Below are 12,519 nucleotides of genomic sequence, written 5' to 3' on the forward strand. Positions count from 1 at the left end.
TGGTCTATTTCAAAAGACGTTGCATTCGAGTCGATGAGTTCATCAAGATTATTATTTAATCAATTATAGTAAGATATGTTATGAAATGGTATGCATGTCGTCAACTCTAGATGTAAATGAAAGATTGTCTTTTCAAAACGAATGCAATGTTTGTAAAATGTATCATATAGAGGTCAAGTACCTCGCGATGAAATCAACTGTTGTGAATCGTTTATAATCGATATGAACTTCGTCCGGATGGATTAGGACGGGTCATCACATATACAATTCTCCCATTGTTTTTGCTAAAGTGTATATATCTGTATATGGTTATGGGGATGCCTTAGGTCAGAAGATCACTTGCATACTCGACCATTCAAAGGGTCGACTGCCAAAAACATACACTATAGTCGACCCCATTTTGGGTCGCCTATAGTTGAATAAAACTGTAGTCGACCAAAAAGAAGGTCGACTATAGTGTATTTGCTTTTCAATTGTATGTACCTGTATGTATGTGTATGTATATTAACATTTATGTATAATGACATTATCATTGTCTGATTACAGGTTTGGTTCGAGGCCAAGGTCACCATTCGAAGCAAGATGTCTCTTATAAGGGAGATTAAGAACAAACTCACTCCGGCTCAGACAAAGATTTTCAGAGAGACGTATTTCGGTCATTGGTTAGATATAAAGTGTGATGACAATGATCAGGGATACATACATTGCTTATTAATGAATCAGACTGACCGTCCGAAAAAGTTTGTAATCAACGGACGCGAAATATGTGAGGAGCCAGAAGAGCTATGGTTTCGAGTTACCCGAGACCATGTCATTAGGTGTGGTAGACGTGAGTTTTGCTTGGTTATCGGGATGCGGTTTGGTCCAGTTACATCTTTTATAGATTGGATAGGTCAAGAGACGTGTGTCTAAAAGGGTTAAAAGTTACGAGTGGCACTACTGGAAAATGTGCAAAGCGTATAGAAAATCTGATTTTGATCACCACTATGCTATACTAGCACGGCGTATCCCAGACAGTGCACGTACAATTACTACTGTTGGCCTCAACAGATGGCCTAGACATCATGCAGATCGTGTTCGGTATGCTTACCTAACTTCTAATAGTGCAGAGTCAATGAACGCACTGTCAGTTCATGCGAGGAAACTCCCGATTACAATGCTTCTTGAATTCTTTAGAGCTTCAGTTCAACAATGGTTTTGGGAACACCGAAACACTGCTGATGGTTTAACAACACCTGTCACACCATATGCAGAGCGTAAGCTTGGTAAAAGAAATCGTAAGTCTATTAGTTGGACTGTTAAACTGATATCACAAGTTAAGTTTGAGGTATTGGATATGAAAAAAGGCGGTAAAGTCAATCTACAAGATAAAACTTGCACATGTAAACAATGGCAGTTTTCCGGTATATCCTGTGGACATGTAATGGCAGTAGCAAGGTATTTTGTCCTACGTAACGTTACTACACACGTTCAGAAGTATTTCCACACTGAAACGTACAAGTCGGCATATATGGAAGATATTAACCCGCTAGATCATATTTCTGAATGGATAGATCCAGGACACCTACAAACCGTCCTACCGCCATTGGTTACAAAGCGACAATCGGTTAGACCGAAGAGTACTGCTCGTATACCGTCCCAAGGAGAGGACAAAGACAATTTCAAATCTAAAAGAAAATGCAGTCGTTGCTTGGAATATGGACATACTAGATCAACTTGCACTGCACATTATGATCTTTCTGAAGGTAAACAAAAGTCCAAGTGTAACTCAAAAACAAAGGCAAAGCCGAAGGGGTTGGTAAAGGGCAAGGGTAAAGGAAAACGTGAAGACTCATGCTCAACACAATTTAGCTCCACTTACAATTTGAGTGATGATTAGCTTCTTCTTTGTGTTTAAAATGTGTTTAACAGTCATGAATGTTAGGTATGTGTGTTCGTATGTTTTCTGTTTAACTGTCGTGTATGTTATATGTCTGTAAGTTGTGTTATTTGTTGTGTAATCCATAAATGTAGTATGAGATAATATATAATATTTGTTGTTCAAATTAAAGTTTATTTCACTAAATTGGATGGTAACACAACACAACACATAATGGTAAATAAATCTCCAAGGTACATTGAAGGTACATTGCTAACACAGTAAACTTAAATAAAAACCTTATCTAAATTCGCAATAATCTTATCTGATATATCTTAGTATGTTTTTATGATTAGTCGACCAACTTATCGGTCGACTTCAAAGCAACTGTGGTCGATTATGTTAGTCGACCGAGTTTAGGCCTACAATTCGGTCGACCCTTAGGTCGACCATATAACTGAAGTAGTCGACCAACAACAATGAAGAATTGAGGTCGACTACCTTGAAAACTAAAGTGGTCGACCGGATAAAGGGGTAGTCGACCCACTGAGTGGTCGACCTAACGGTGTAAATAGACAATTTTTTCCCCGAAAGTGTATTTTGGAATAAAAGTTTAAAAAATAGTGTATTTGGGCAAATTTCCCTTCTACTTTCTAGTTTGCGCTTGCCTGTTTTTTTAAGCTTGATGGACTTAGCATATGAGCTTTGTTTATGGTTTTAGTTGGTTTACTGGGCTTGATGGACTTAATGAACTTAATGAATATAACAAATTAAAATGTTTTTCTTTGGTGGGCTTTGTATTTTGTGCTTATGTGTTTGGTGGACTTTTTGTGTTTACTGGGCACATTGGGCTTAGTAGGGTAAATTTGAGCATTCTTATTGGACTTTTTTGTTAATTAGGCTATAAACATTGTGGGCTTACAAGGCTTAATGAGCTGGGTGGGCTTTCTATAATGGCTATATTGAGTTTAGTAAAATTAATAGGCTTGGGGGATTTATGTTTCGTACTTTCTACTTTGAAGTTTGACCTTTAGCATTTTTGGATTATTATTAGGTTTTCTGTTTATGTTTCACAGGCTTAAGGTGTGTTTGGTAAAAGTAATTGAAGTTAAAGTTCGTAATTGAATCTTGAGCTTATATATGCCGTTAATACTTGAAGCTTGTTTTTGAAATTATAAGCTGAAGCTTAACTTTTGTGTCAATGTAGTTAAAATCGGACCTTATATTTGTAAATTTGCTAAAATGAAGAATAAAGATACATTAAATAATTATATTATGGGTAATTATGTAATTTTTCATTTTATAAGTTTGAAGATTATTTAGTTCAACTTGCTTATATCTTTAGAGTTTATGTTTTCCGTAAGCTCTAGAAATTTATCAGCCAAACAAGGTTACTACTTTGAGCTTATGAAAAAATAAGCTTAAGCCTTCATAAGTTTGTCATCTAAACACAACGATCGTGGACTTATTGGCTTTGTAAGCTATGTCTTTTAAGCTATTTAATTGGTTTCTAAGTCTGGCTTACTAGGTATACTATTTTTTCCATTTTTAGAACAACAATAATAATAATAAAAATAACAATAATGATGTTATTATTATTAATAATAATGCTAACACTGATAATAATAATAATAATAATAATAATAATAATAATAATAATAATAATAATAATAATAATAATACTATTTACGATTGATATATCTAACATTAATAATTTTGATAGATCCACTCAAAGTTACTAATATACCCTTAATATATATCATACACACATTTTTTAATAAAATTTATTCGAGGGTGTGTTTGGAAAGTAGCACCAAGTTATGATGAATCTATCAAATTGTGTTCGTAAATATCACCACCCTAAAGGTAATAATACTTTAATAATTATTAAGTATTTATTATTCTTATTGGCCTTGTGGTTGCAAGTATTATGACAATAAATATATTAAGTATAGATGTTTATTTCATCTTGACTCGAATGCGAAGTGCTTACTTGGTGTTCGAATGCACAACGGTAGTTGGGCACAGTGGCGGAAATGGATACTTTTTTCATTGGGGGCGCAAAATATGAGGTTTTTAGGCAAAATTGGGGGTTTTTAGGCAAAATTTGAAGGTTTTTTTTTTTTTTTTAAATTTTGAAGGTTTTTGGGCAAAATTTGAAAATTTTTAGGCAAAATTTGAAGGATTTGGGACAAAATCTTGAGACCTTGGCGGCAAAATATGAAGACTTTTAGCCAAAAAAATTTCACTGGGTTCGAAACGAAAAAACTCGAATTTTTGCACAAAATAATTTTCACTGGGGGCGGGTGACCCCACTTGCCCCTCTTCATTTCCGCCCCTGGATGGGCATAGTCGTGGAATCGTACTGAGATTGGAGCAAGGAGCTCGACTTTATTAATGGTAATGGTTGATGAGCTTGGTTCGTTTGCTTTATCCACAGATAGGCACATGTGATGACCCGTCCAAATCCACTTGGACGAATACATCATTCATTGATTTCATATTGAGGTTTTGACCTCTATATGATACGTTTTGTAAACATTGCATTCTTTTGAAAAGGCACACCATAAATGAATATATAAATCCAAGGTTTTCGACGTCTGATGATTTCTACGTATAGACAATCACCGTATATAATAGTTTACAATACTACATCCGTTGACAACGCAGTCAAAATAAGATACATGGTGATGATTTTGTGAATGCAAAGTTTTCTTGAATAAAGCATGTATGACTCCATGCACATAGCTTGTATAACGTATAAGTAAACAGCAGAAGTGTGATGCCCCGTACTAAATCATCATGTACGGACCATCAACAACAGGATCATTACAAGGTTAAGTACTATATGCGATTTCAAAAGAAGTTTGCATTCATATAAATAGTGATGTCATAACCAACATCGAATGTTTTACAACCCAAAAGCATGCTTCACTAAGTAGAAGCAAATAATAATTGTAATAAAGTTTGTATGCAAAAGTAAACGTTCATGCGGGACATCTCTAAAGAGCGGGTTGTCTACAGCAAGACTAGTACAACAGCGGAAGCAACCTTAAGCACCTGAGAAAAACATGCTTAAAAACGTCAACACAAAGGTTGGTGAGCTATAGTTTAAGTATAACAGTAATGTAAGTAGGCCACGAGATTTCAGTGCTACAACGAGAGTTTTAAAATAGTAATCCAAATCAGTATGTTTAAGTATATGCTCAACCGTGGGCACTCGGTAACTAACTTAACGTTTAAATAATATATCACCCCCTGAAAGTACACTTGGCAAGTGCGTATGTTTACGAAGTATTAAACACTCGTTAAATGCTAGCGCGACTAGCCCGAGTGGGGATGTCAAACCCTATGGATCCATATCTAAGATTCGCGTTCACAGTTCAAAAACCAATGATTAAACGTTACCGAGCTAAAGGGAATGTTTATGCCGTTGTATAACCCACACATATATAAGTTTAAGTACTCGTGCCTAGTATGTAAAACATAAAATCTGCATGTATTCTCAGTTTCCAAAATAAGTTAAAGTAAAAAGGGAATGCTATAACTCACAGTGATAAAAGCGGTAAAGTCGGTAATGAAAGTACGCAAGTAGTAAGTCGGTTCGAAAGGTCGTCAACAAGCAATACTAGAAAGGAAAGAAAGAAAGAACAAGTGTGTGTGAAAACCAAAATGAGCAAGTGATTTGAATGAGAGGTAAATGGCTAGTATTTATAAGCAAGAAATTTGACAAGGATTGATGACATGGACAATGGCTAGTATTTATAAGCAAGGAATTTGACAAGGATTGATGACATGGACAAGGGCTAGTATTTATAAGCAAGGAATTTGACAAGGATTGATGACATGGACAAGGGCTAGTATTTATAAGCAAGGAATTTGACAAGGATTGATGACATGGACAAGGGCTAATTAATTGGGTCACTAGCTAGAGTAGGGTGGGCTTGAGCCCAACAAGGTAGAAAGTCCAACAAGACTAACTATTGTGCATAATTAAATTACTACGCGTAATTAAGCATCCAAAAACTCAGGTAATTATTATTATAAAATAATAATTAATATTTCGCAGTCATAATATTCCGATTATGACAAAAGTTAAACGTGCGCGCAAGTTCGCAGTTTATTCGAAACGTCAAATAACACTAACGGTTATAAAGGCTTCCAATGATCAAGTTATGTATCCTACGTACTCTAAGGCACGTTTTAACATATAAATGGAAGTAACCCACGTAAATCAAGTTTCCAGAGTATAAAGTAACACAGTACGCACAAATACGCAGTTTCGCAAAAACACAAGGCACAAAAGCAAGTCGAAAAAGCCGGGTCGTTACATTACCCACCTGTTAATGGAAATTTCGTCCCGAAATTTGAGGAGTGAAAAAAAATGGTACCGTAATCGATTAAGAGGGGTGTATCAAAGTTCCGTGAGACCCGTGGGCTCAGAAGTAAGTTATTTACCCTTAAAGGTATTTCGGTGTATGAAAGTAAGAATGGGTACATGCCATTAATTAAGTCTCTTGTCCTAAGAGATCAACAAATCGATTCCGTTTTCGATTAACCTGAGTATGTCATCTGAATGTATATCTACAAAAAGAAAGATGGTGTGTCTAGGCTTACAGGCATCTTCGGTAAGTTGGATGCGTGAAATGCATCATGAATGATTCTTAGCTCATCTAAAACATTGAGCGTGAATGTCGTAATATAAGCTGACGGTAGAATGGAAAACATAGTGATTACAACCATGCGATTTGATGTCTGGATAGCGTTAGCCACGGATTTTACCAATCTCTTGGTTTCGGAAGGAGGCCATAGGCATAGGAACTCGATATTTAAGAACGTTTCATTTGAATAAGTGAATTGAGATTTTAGCTAAAAGTGATCAATCGGACTTGCAAGCCATAATTATTCATAGTGCCTTCAGAACGGTCTGAACGAACAATGAGGAATATCACCTAGTTTACCATACTGCAGGTGAACCTACCCTTGGATGAAATGAAAGCACAGTTCTGTAATGTAACTTCATCCTTTCAGTTACATGTTGAAGTAGGGTTAACGTTAACTAGAGCAACATACAGTTGCAACCAATGAAGGAAGGAACATATAGAGTATCAACATCAGTGTCGTAAATGTTTTAAGCAGTCCCCTCCCAAGGGATAACAAGATTCATAGGTTCTCAAAGTATCTTATATTACATTTCCGAAGGAAAGTCACACGAAAGGTGTGGTCTTTGAATCGAGAGTGAACTCTTCGAGTGGTTTGTTCCGAATTTATCCGTGTACTTAAGGGGTTGTGCGGATAAGAAGATACGTGAACCCTTGGTTCTAACGAATGGTTTACTCCGAGTGAAAAGAATCTCCAAATATGATTCTTGTGTCTCAACATACTGATTCATAGATATGAGGTTTAAGAGGGCGTTGTGATTTGCCGTGAAGTATTGAGAACAGTAACCCACCTAGTACATTTCCTACAATAGGGTGGCCAATGAGTGTACCTAAAAAAATTTTGATTTATTGGCCCGCGTTTTTGGTCATGTTTAGCTTTTAAAAGAACATTTTATGGGCGTAAAGATTTTCTCACAAATTTTATAAAACCGCCATCCAAAGTGGCTCAAGGGGTTTTTTTTTTTTTTTTAACAAAGATCTTAATAGTAAGTTTCATCTCTAACGGAGGGCGAGAAAAGTGTGATCCATACATGGTGTAATCTAATATGAAAACCTTTAATAAAATCAACTAAGGGGGTTTTGATAAACAAAACCTTTAAACGCTTGTTGTGACAACGTAGACGGAACGAAGTTCCTAGTAAATTTAGCAGTAGGTACAACGTGTACCATTTTGCTTAAAACTATTTGACTTAAGTTGAATAACTCTGTAAAGGAGCGGTTTTTAAATATTTTGAAGATATAACTTAGTATCAAAATAAGTAAGTATAAATTTATACATATATGATTTTATAAATCGTTTAAGTGACCGAAAAGTTTTTAGTACTTTCATTGTCTGTAAATCTTGTGACCGAAAAGTTTTTAGCACAAATAAACAACGTGTAATAAAAAAAATTGATAAACATAGTTTTTCGTATTTCAAAGGTTACGAGTTGAAAAAGATTGAGCGAAAAAAAAGAGCTTGGAATCCTCGGGTGACCAGTTACTAGGTAATGAAAACTAATGACATAAATGTAGTTTTGGTAATTATCAGGATACAAGTCTTTGGGCCAAAAATATTTACGTGCGAAGCCGTTGCTAAAAGTGAGATATGAAGGATAAAGCACGAGGATGAGAAGTTAATTGCGTCTTGAATTTGCAAAGTGCCAAACAGGTTATGACTAGTATTAAAGCCGGAATAATGATGGTATTAATACCACTAAATGAGAATTCCTTGGAATGAGTCAGTACTTAGAGCCATGTAAGAAAGAGCATTGTTCCAACACGTGTGGTGAAATAAATACATGGGGTAACGTAATAGTTTTGAATGGTTTAAGTGTTAGCAGATGCCCGAAGGCCTTGCATGACGTGGTAGTCAGTGCCTTTATCACATACACATGAATCTTTCGATTTCGACGGTTATAAAGCTTTTAGGATGACTTGGATACAAATAACACGAAAAGTTTTGTATAATACGCAACGAAAGTTTTATAGAAATTGTTTATGGTGACAATGCAAGAGAAGAAACGAAGTTCTTAGTAAATTAGGGTTATGTACAACACGTACCGTTCAAAGTATAATATCTTCTGAATAAAAGATTTGATTTGTAAAAGTGAAAGTAAAGTTTCATATGTATTTGTCAAAAATAAGTAATTATTTACTTTATTTTACATAAAGGATACGATTTCAAAAATTTGCATGAATGGCAGATAAAATAAATTTATTTTTATAAAGCTTTGAGAGGATAGCACAGTAAAATAATGTGTGTAAAATTTTGGCAAACAAAATTTTTCATATTTCGGAGGTTACAAGTTGGAAAAGATTGATGAGAATCGAGTAAAAGACTTTTGAAAATTTCGAGTGATATTTGAGGTAATAAAAACCATTAAATTTAGATGAGATTGACAACTATTAGTAGGGCATAAGTTCCTTGACCAAAAATTCCTAAGTGTGAAGCTGTTGCTTATGAGTGAGGTACGAATGGGACAGTATGAGGATGAGGGTTAACCACTCAATGATTTTAGGAAAATTTCGAACTGGTATGACTAATATTGAAGTGAGAAGGATGAGGTTGTGGTTATCATCGAATAAGAAATTCCTCGTAATAAATTAGGATTTAGAGTTGCGTAAGAATGAGTATCAAATGAGATTCTTGGGTAATCCTCAATATAGAATTTGAATTGCTGAAGTGACGGAATACAATTTCCTTTAAGTATCGCTGTGCAAGTTTGTCCATTGTATCGGTTTCTTTCATGGCTAGAAAGTGAGCAGTTTTGGCGAGATGGTCAATAATAACCGAGGTGATGTCCTATCCGCATAAAGTCTCTGGTAGTTAATGATGAATTTCTTCCTATTTCCATTGTGGGATTTCGGGGTGTTGTCATGTAACTAATAAGGTTCCATTTTCGGGCTACATCTCTCCCCATAATAGTTTTACCATTCTTGCGAGGTATACAAATAAAATTTTCCCATTATAAATAAATTCCGCTTTCCTCCTTGAAAGTCAGTTCGTTCCAACTATTTCATCAAAGCTTCCTGGCTCGATGAGTATTAGGTTAAGCTTAAAGTTCATCCCAAATCAAATCTTACTGTACTACTGTGAAAAATTCTATCAATCTTTTCGAATAGCGTATGCCTGTACGTAGGTAACTAATCCCTTTTCAACTACTACATTAAAACTTCCAAGTTTGGTTAATACGAGGTCATCTCCAATGACCCACCTGTTAATCTTAAAGTACTACCTTAAATTATTCCTCTATCTTCCTCAGTTTACCATTTGCTTGTGTCCTATAGAATACTTAATTCCCATTGTTGTTGATGGTTTACTATTCATGATAATGCTAAGGTTCTTAGATGTAAGGTTTCTATCATTCTAGTATTAAACAACTCCGAAACAATAAAACGTTGTGCCGAAACGTACCCTAACAAGAATCAGGATCCATGCAAGTTTCCATAATGATTTCTTTACCGCAGGTAAGTTTAAAGTTTTTCCTATATGAGAACTTTTTCATTAAATGCCCAGGGTGTCGATATCTATAACAAATTTTCGGGTTATCAATTCTGTAATCAAGGCCCCTCTTGTACAGTTTCTGGGCTACGTGGTTATTCCTTCCCTACCCTTAACAGACTATAATGTGTATGCTCAAGTGATCCTGCCAAAATTTTCTCTGGACCACCTCATATTCCTCATGTAGTAACATTGGAACTTCTGCATGATTTACTTCAATATAATCACGCTGGCCTGGCGTCATTATATTGTACTAAATCGTACGTTCATTCCAATATCACTTCATATTGTCAATGTGACGTGATCACTTCAAGTTCTACTCAATTTTTTCTAACGGTGCTTTACCTGTGTTGTCTTAAAATAAAATCTACATAATCAATCTCACGGTTTCTCGATGTGGATGCGTAAGCTCCATAGGTCATGCATCAATGCCTAAGTGCTCCGAAATTTCTTCAAAATATTCGGGTTCAAGTAACATCGTTAGATTCCTTTCTAGAAATTTAATCTGGGTCTCGTGCCAAGTTGTACGTGTAGCAAGTAGTGATATGATATGTCTCGAGGCGACTCCCAAGTCCGTGGGTATGGCTGAGCATCAGTAGAAGACACTATGACCTCGTTAAAGGGAATGCCTTCCCGACTTCTTCAATGCCTAAATATAGAAGTGTTAGGGACCTAAGTCCAGAAGTGTCGTTAGACCATCGAGCTGTGGTAAGGAATGAAAGAGTTAAGTGACGGTCACAAAAGCGTACAGGGTATGTGTCAACTGTACAATCTTCTAGATCACGTGAAGTAATGTTTTGATCTCTGGAAAGGTGGAGCAGTAGTAACAGGTCGATTACACTATTAGTTCTTATGGTTAGACGAGTGGGAAAGTAGTTCGGGAAAACATCTGAACTCGGAAGGATGAGTTCTCCAAGTCGGTATAGCGAACAATAGGCATGTAGCAAGAGTGTAATCAGGCATATCAACTACAGCAGCCTAGATCGTTTACGACAGCACGTAACATGGTAATAGTAACAGTATCATACCGAGGTAACATGTTAAAAGCAGATAGTAGTTTGCAGTAGTGAGAGTAAACAAAGGCATACAGCGAGTTTACATAGCAGTAAAAGGAAACGGTAGCATGCAGTAAGTTCATACAGCAGTAGAAGTAAGCAGTGACAGGCAGTAGTAGTAAACGGTAACATGCAGTAATATAACACAGTTGCATGCAATCGAAAGTAGATAATAGCATGCAGTAGTGAAAACAGGTAGTAGCATACGGCATATAGCAGTAAAAGTAAGCAGCAGCATGCAGTAAGTTCAGCGGAAACAAGTAAACTAACAAGTTATAGATTAGTCCTATTAGTGAATCCTACTCGGGTCGGTCTTAGACTCACTAATGCAACCTAATTCCCTACAACCAATGCTCTGATACCAAATGTGATGCCCCGTACTAAATCATCATGTACGGACCATCAACAACAGGATCATTACAAGGTTAAGTACTATATGCGATTTCAAAAGAAGTTTGCATTCATATAAATAGTGATGTCATAACCAACATCGAATGTTTTACAACCCAAAAGCATGCTTCACTAAGTAGAAGCAAATAATAATTGTAATAAAGTTTGTATGCAAAAGTAAACGTTCATGCGGGACATCTCTAAAGAGCGGGTTGTCTACAGCAAGACTAGTACAACAGCGGAAGCAACCTTAAGCACCTGAGAAAAACATGCTTAAAAACGTCAACACAAAGGTTGGTGAGCTATAGTTTAAGTATAACAGTAATGTAAGTAGGCCACGAGATTTCAGTGCTACAACGAGAGTTTTAAAATAGTAATCCAAATCAGTATGTTTAAGTATATGCTCAACCGTGGGCACTCGGTAACTAACTTAACGTTTAAATAATATATCACCCCCTGAAAGTACACTTGGCAAGTGCGTATGTTTACGAAGTATTAAACACTCGTTAAATGCTAGCGCGACTAGCCCGAGTGGGGATGTCAAACCCTATGGATCCATATCTAAGATTCGCGTTCACAGTTCAAAAACCAATGATTAAACGTTACCGAGCTAAAGGGAATGTTTATGCCGTTGTATAACCCACACATATATAAGTTTAAGTACTCGTGCCTAGTATGTAAAACATAAAATCTGCATGTATTCTCAGTTTCCAAAATAAGTTAAAGTAAAAAGGGAATGCTATAACTCACAGTGATAAAAGCGGTAAAGTCGGTAATGAAAGTACGCAAGTAGTAAGTCGGTCCGAAAGGTCGTCAACAAGCAATACTAGAAAGGAAAGAAAGAAAGAACAAGTGTGTGTGAAAACCAAAATGAGCAAGTGATTTGAATGAGAGGTAAATGGCTAGTATTTATAAGCAAGAAATTTGACAAGGATTGATGACATGGACAATGGCTAGTATTTATAAGCAAGGAATTTGACAAGGATTGATGACATGGACAAGGGCTAGTATTTATAAGCAAGGAATTTGACAAGGATTGATGACATGGACAAGGGCTAGTATTTATAAGTA

At 36.0% G+C, this 12,519-nt stretch overlaps 1 protein-coding gene across 1 annotated transcript; it reads left to right on the top strand.

Moving 5' to 3' along the window:
- The first annotated feature begins 946 nt into the window (after positions 1-946).
- On the top strand, positions 947-1,879 carry LOC139854730 (uncharacterized). Its single transcript, XM_071844017.1, has one exon. It carries the CDS (start codon positions 947-949, stop codon positions 1,877-1,879), a length of 933 nt encoding a protein of 310 aa, XP_071700118.1.
- The last annotated feature ends 10,640 nt before the right edge of the window (positions 1,880-12,519 follow it).

This window comes from Rutidosis leptorrhynchoides, chromosome 6 (genome assembly GCF_046630445.1).
Source record: "Rutidosis leptorrhynchoides isolate AG116_Rl617_1_P2 chromosome 6, CSIRO_AGI_Rlap_v1, whole genome shotgun sequence".
NCBI lineage: Eukaryota > Viridiplantae > Streptophyta > Magnoliopsida > Asterales > Asteraceae > Rutidosis > Rutidosis leptorrhynchoides.